Source organism: Peromyscus leucopus, chromosome 3 (assembly GCF_004664715.2).
Source record: "Peromyscus leucopus breed LL Stock chromosome 3, UCI_PerLeu_2.1, whole genome shotgun sequence".
NCBI lineage: Eukaryota > Metazoa > Chordata > Mammalia > Rodentia > Cricetidae > Peromyscus > Peromyscus leucopus.
Window position 1 is genome coordinate 89403196 of NC_051065.1, and position 4206 is coordinate 89407401.

The 4206-nt window shown below is 53.7% G+C and overlaps 1 protein-coding gene across 1 annotated transcript; it reads right to left on the minus strand.

Moving 5' to 3' along the window:
* Window positions 1-426: 426 nt before the first annotated feature.
* Window positions 427-1598, minus strand: Tmsb10 (thymosin beta 10). Its single transcript, XM_028855194.2, has 3 exons — window positions 1457-1598; window positions 1017-1128; window positions 427-731 (listed from the first exon to the last, which is right to left on the minus strand). The coding sequence occupies exons 2-3, from the start codon at window positions 1114-1116 to the stop codon at window positions 697-699; spliced, it is 135 nt and encodes a 44-aa protein (XP_028711027.1). The 5' UTR covers window positions 1117-1128; window positions 1457-1598; the 3' UTR covers window positions 427-696.
* Between the last annotated feature and the right edge of the window lie 2608 nt (window positions 1599-4206).

A 4206-nucleotide genomic window follows, 5' to 3' on the forward strand; every position in this document is an offset into this window, starting at 1 on the left:
GATCCGGCCTTTGTTTTTTATTTGATCTCATTTTGTACCATCTAGAGGGAAACCTTGTCGTGTGTTTGAGGGACGAACCCCGACCTCGCCCAATTTCCAGCATTCCAGAAGGATTCTCTGCCCCCTTTCCCCTCAGACTTTAAATCACTGCCTCTGGTATGCGTGAGATTACAGGGCGGAAGAGGCGGCGGTGTTTGAAGAGCAGATCAAATGCAAATCTTTGGGGCAGCATTTTTCAAAATGGGGTTAAAATTTACGGGGCTTGCATTAAGAGCCGAGCAACCGAGAACCCAGGAAACCTTAGGGCGAAGCACGTAAAACCAAAATAAAATGATGCGCTCCCCCCCTCCACCGTCTCTGGGGCACAACTCACTTCCAGTGCCGCTCTGCCCACGCATACTCAACTAAAAGATTCAGACCACGCCAGCCATGCCACGAGGTGTGTTTTATTTTCATCAATTATACAAATAATTTTCTATAGTATCCCAGGGCAAACCGGTGAAATTTGGCAGTCCGATTAGTGGGGGGCCCCCCTTCAGAGACCCGCGGGCCGGTGGCAGCGGCGCGGAGTGCCCGGGTTCACAGTGCAGCTTGTGGCTCGCGTCCATCTTGGAGGTGGCTCTTCCTCCACATCACGAGGGGGTCTCGGAGATGACGGGGTGGGGTGGGGTGGGGGAAATCCTCCAGTCTAGGCTTTTAGGAAATTTCACTCCTCTTTTCCTGTTCAATGGCTGCAAAGGGCGGGATGCGGGCATTGGAGGATGGACCCACCTTGCAGACTTCCCCTCCCCCCAAACCACCCAACCTGGTGTGGGTGAGGCACCCACGAGGCCTGGGGACAAGGAGAGGGTCTGGGAGGGACAAAGTGCTTTGTGTAACTGGAAGAAGGGTGGCTGTGGACTCTCAGATTCGGGGTGGGAGGACAGTGGTGGATGAGGGTGGGGGGTGCCGGGCTGGCAGAGCAGGGAAGGGTGGAGCGCTGTGGTGGGAACCCGGAGGCGGGGGGGAACACTCACTCTCTTTGGTCGGCAGGGTGTTCTTCTCCTGCGTCTCGGTTTTCTTCAGCTTGGCCTTATCGAAGCTGGCGATTTCCCCCATGTCCGGCTTGTCTGCCATTTTCTTACAACCCTGATGGGCGAACCAAAGCGATAGTGGGTGGCCTGAGGCTTAGGGGGTGACCAGGGCTCCCTGGATCCCGCGCCCTCCGCGGACGCCTCTCGACGTGGCATTCCCGGGCCGGGGCGTTCCCGTAGCCCGAAGGCCGAGGATCGGGGCTCGTCCACCACACCCTCCCTCCGAAGTCCCAGGGCGTGGCCAGCCAGCCAGCCAGCCGGCCCGCCTCGGAATGTTCCAAACCGCCGGGTCGCCTGTTGCAACCCACGGGGGACGCGCCCGCCAGCCACAAGCTGTCCCGACCCCACCCAGGGTAGGCCCCAAACCCAGGGCTGTGCCTCACCGTGGAGTCTCGTTCCGAGCTCGCGCTCCAGGTGCTCCCACTCGCCTTGCTGCAGCAAGAGACAAAAGAGCGGCGCCCGCCCCTCGCCTTATATACACCGCGCCCCGCCCCGCCCCTCGCCCGCCGCAGCGGGGGCGTGGTCAGCCCGCGAGGGGCGTGGCCAGCGCGCGCGTCGGGTGGGGGCGCTCGGCATCTCCCGGCTGCCGGGGCTCCGCCCTTCTCGGCCCGCACCCTGAGCCCGTTGCCCTCCCGCGTGGGGGTGGCACACACCCGCTCCCCGGGGTCTCTTTCCCTGCTGTGTCTTCTTCTCCTAGGACCCAGGCGCCTGCTGCTCACCCCGCGGGGAAGGCGTGAGGGGCAGCGGGGAAGGACTTGGGGTTTTGTTGCGTGTATATTGTGGTGTGGGGTTGTGGGTGTGCGGGCGAGCACGCGCGCTCTGCTGCAGCCCTGCTCGTGGGAGACACCCCACCCGCGTCGCCCCGAGTCTCTTGCGTTTGCCTTTCTAGAGCCCCGTTCTCTTTTCTTGTGGCTGGTGCTTCTTAAAACACGCTGTTTCGGGCATTGTCTAAGGGTGGAGGTGGGAGTCTCGGGAGGGCTCCACTGTTCCTTCTCTCAGTGGCCTCTTAGGAACACTGTATCAGAGGGTGTGGTTTTCCTCCTTCAGTTAACCTTGAGTGTGATTTTAAGAAGAAAAAGAAAAAAAAAGCCAGTGTGCCTGCAAACTTTGCTTTTCTTATTATTAACCCATTTCAGGACTGGAATAATGCATTCCTGGGAAAGTTACCTCTTCAGCTTGTGTAACCCTGTTAGATAATAAGTTCTATTATATTCAGCCAGGGGTGAAACCTCACCGTCCATTCCCCTTTCCAGTGTCGAATAGTGGAGCATATTCCACTAGATAGGAGAGGAAGAGGAGAACCATTTCCTGAATGACAAACTTCATGGTCCAGATAGACAGACAACCACCACAACATCTTTGCTAGGCGGCTTGAGGTAATAAAAGTTCATTTGGGGGCCTAGAGAGTTGGCTCACCCACATGGTGCTCACAGACTTCTGTAGCTCCAGTTTTAGGGGATCCACCATCCTCTTCTGACCTCCTTGGGCACCAGGTAGGCATGTGGTGAACACTTGTGTGTACACACAGGCAAACACTCATGCACATGAAATAAAAACAAATCTTTTAAAAGAAGTTCATTTTTTACTTATGCAACAAGATCCTGTGCTAATTCCTTTCTTTCTTTTTAATTATTATTTCTTTTAGACAGGGCCTCACTACGTAGCCCTGGCTGACCTGGAACTTACTATGTAGACCAGGCTGGCTTTAAGCTCACAGAGATTAGCCTGTCTCTTGAATCTTGGGGCTAAAAGCCTGTGCTACCATGCCCGCTCTTTGCTTTCCGCCACACAGTAACTCTGGCATTCAGGCCTCCTCTCTCTTGGTACTCTGGACCCCCTCCATCCTCTCTATCCAGATAGCGGACCAGGAAAGAAAAGAGGATAAAGGGCCACACTAGATTTCTATGGACCAGGATCAGAAGTAGCTTCCTTTACTTCTGCCTTCACTTCCTTGGCTCGGACTTAGTCACATGGTCTCACCTTAACTCCAGGAAATCTAGTCTGACTGTTCCCTGGAGAAAACGAAAGCTGGCCTGGGTGGATTGACACAATCTTTACTTGTTGAAGGATCTGCTAAACGTGAGCATGAAACTATCCAGACACCCAGAGACAGGCTCTCTCTGGAGGGTTTTACTGGCACCCGATTCCTTGTGGGATGGAAACCATAAGTTGGCTTGATCTTCTTGGGCTTCACCTTGAAGTGAGTGAATAAATGTTCAGCTGTACAAGTTTGGGCCCAAGGTGAACTCCAATCCCAACTTCTCTTTATTTAGGAAAGGAATCTGACTCTTGTGGGCGTAGGCACAGAGACGAGATGACGATAGCGTTGGGGGGAGTGAGCATGCAGGATTCCCAAACAAAAGCTCATGAAGTTGACCTGCAGACATTCCCTGTTCTTACTGAGTTCTCCAGACACAGAACACCCTCTTAAGCATTTGTACCTAGCAGCTATGGCCAGGCAGGGGATGTGACTGAGTTGATAGTGCTTGCCTAACATACTTGAGGTGCTGAGTGAGAAGCCTATACTCTTTGTTCTTGGGAGGTAGAGGTAGGAGGATCAGGAGTTCAAGGCCAGCGTTAGCTACAGAGTGAGTTGGAGGCAAATGTGGGCTACCTGAGATCCTGTCTCAAACACAAACCAAAAATAAGTGAGCCAAAGTGAATGGTCCAATCTAGTGGCCTCATTCAATCTAGTAGACTTAAAAATCCCCACATGGACTTCAACCATTCTCCTACCATTTCTTACCTATGGATTGGCCAAGTGGCTATCTCCTAGTAAATGTGGCAGAAATGAACCTTTTTGTCTTTAAGAGGCCAGGTCATAAAGGACCACATGGCTTTGAGCCATCATGTCTGCAAGGGTGGGGGTGCCTCCAGGCTCCGAGAGAATCCAGCATCTGGGAGAAAAGGCCGCATGCCTGCATTCCAGAGAGGAGCAGAGACAAGCTGTCCCTGGCCAAACTGAACTCAGGAGCAAGACAGACATTGCAGCTGCTTGAAGTTATTAAGTTTCTGAATGTTTTGTTACAGAGCAATAAATAGCTGCAACACCACAAGGCAGAAAAAAGTCAGAACCTAAGGGTGTCAGGATCCCCAGGTCCCATTTGGAGAGTTTTCCTGTGTGTCATCCACA

Bases quoted from the DNA above. Each gene is read 5' to 3' on its own strand.
- Tmsb10 (XM_028855194.2), bottom strand. From the start codon at position 1,116: ATGGCAGACAAGCCGGACATGGGGGAAATCGCCAGCTTCGATAAGGCC. The intron at 732-1,016 runs GTGAGTGTTCCC...CGCCCTTTGCAG, and splicing joins CACCCTGCCGACCAAAGAGA to CCATTGAACAGGAAAAGAGG.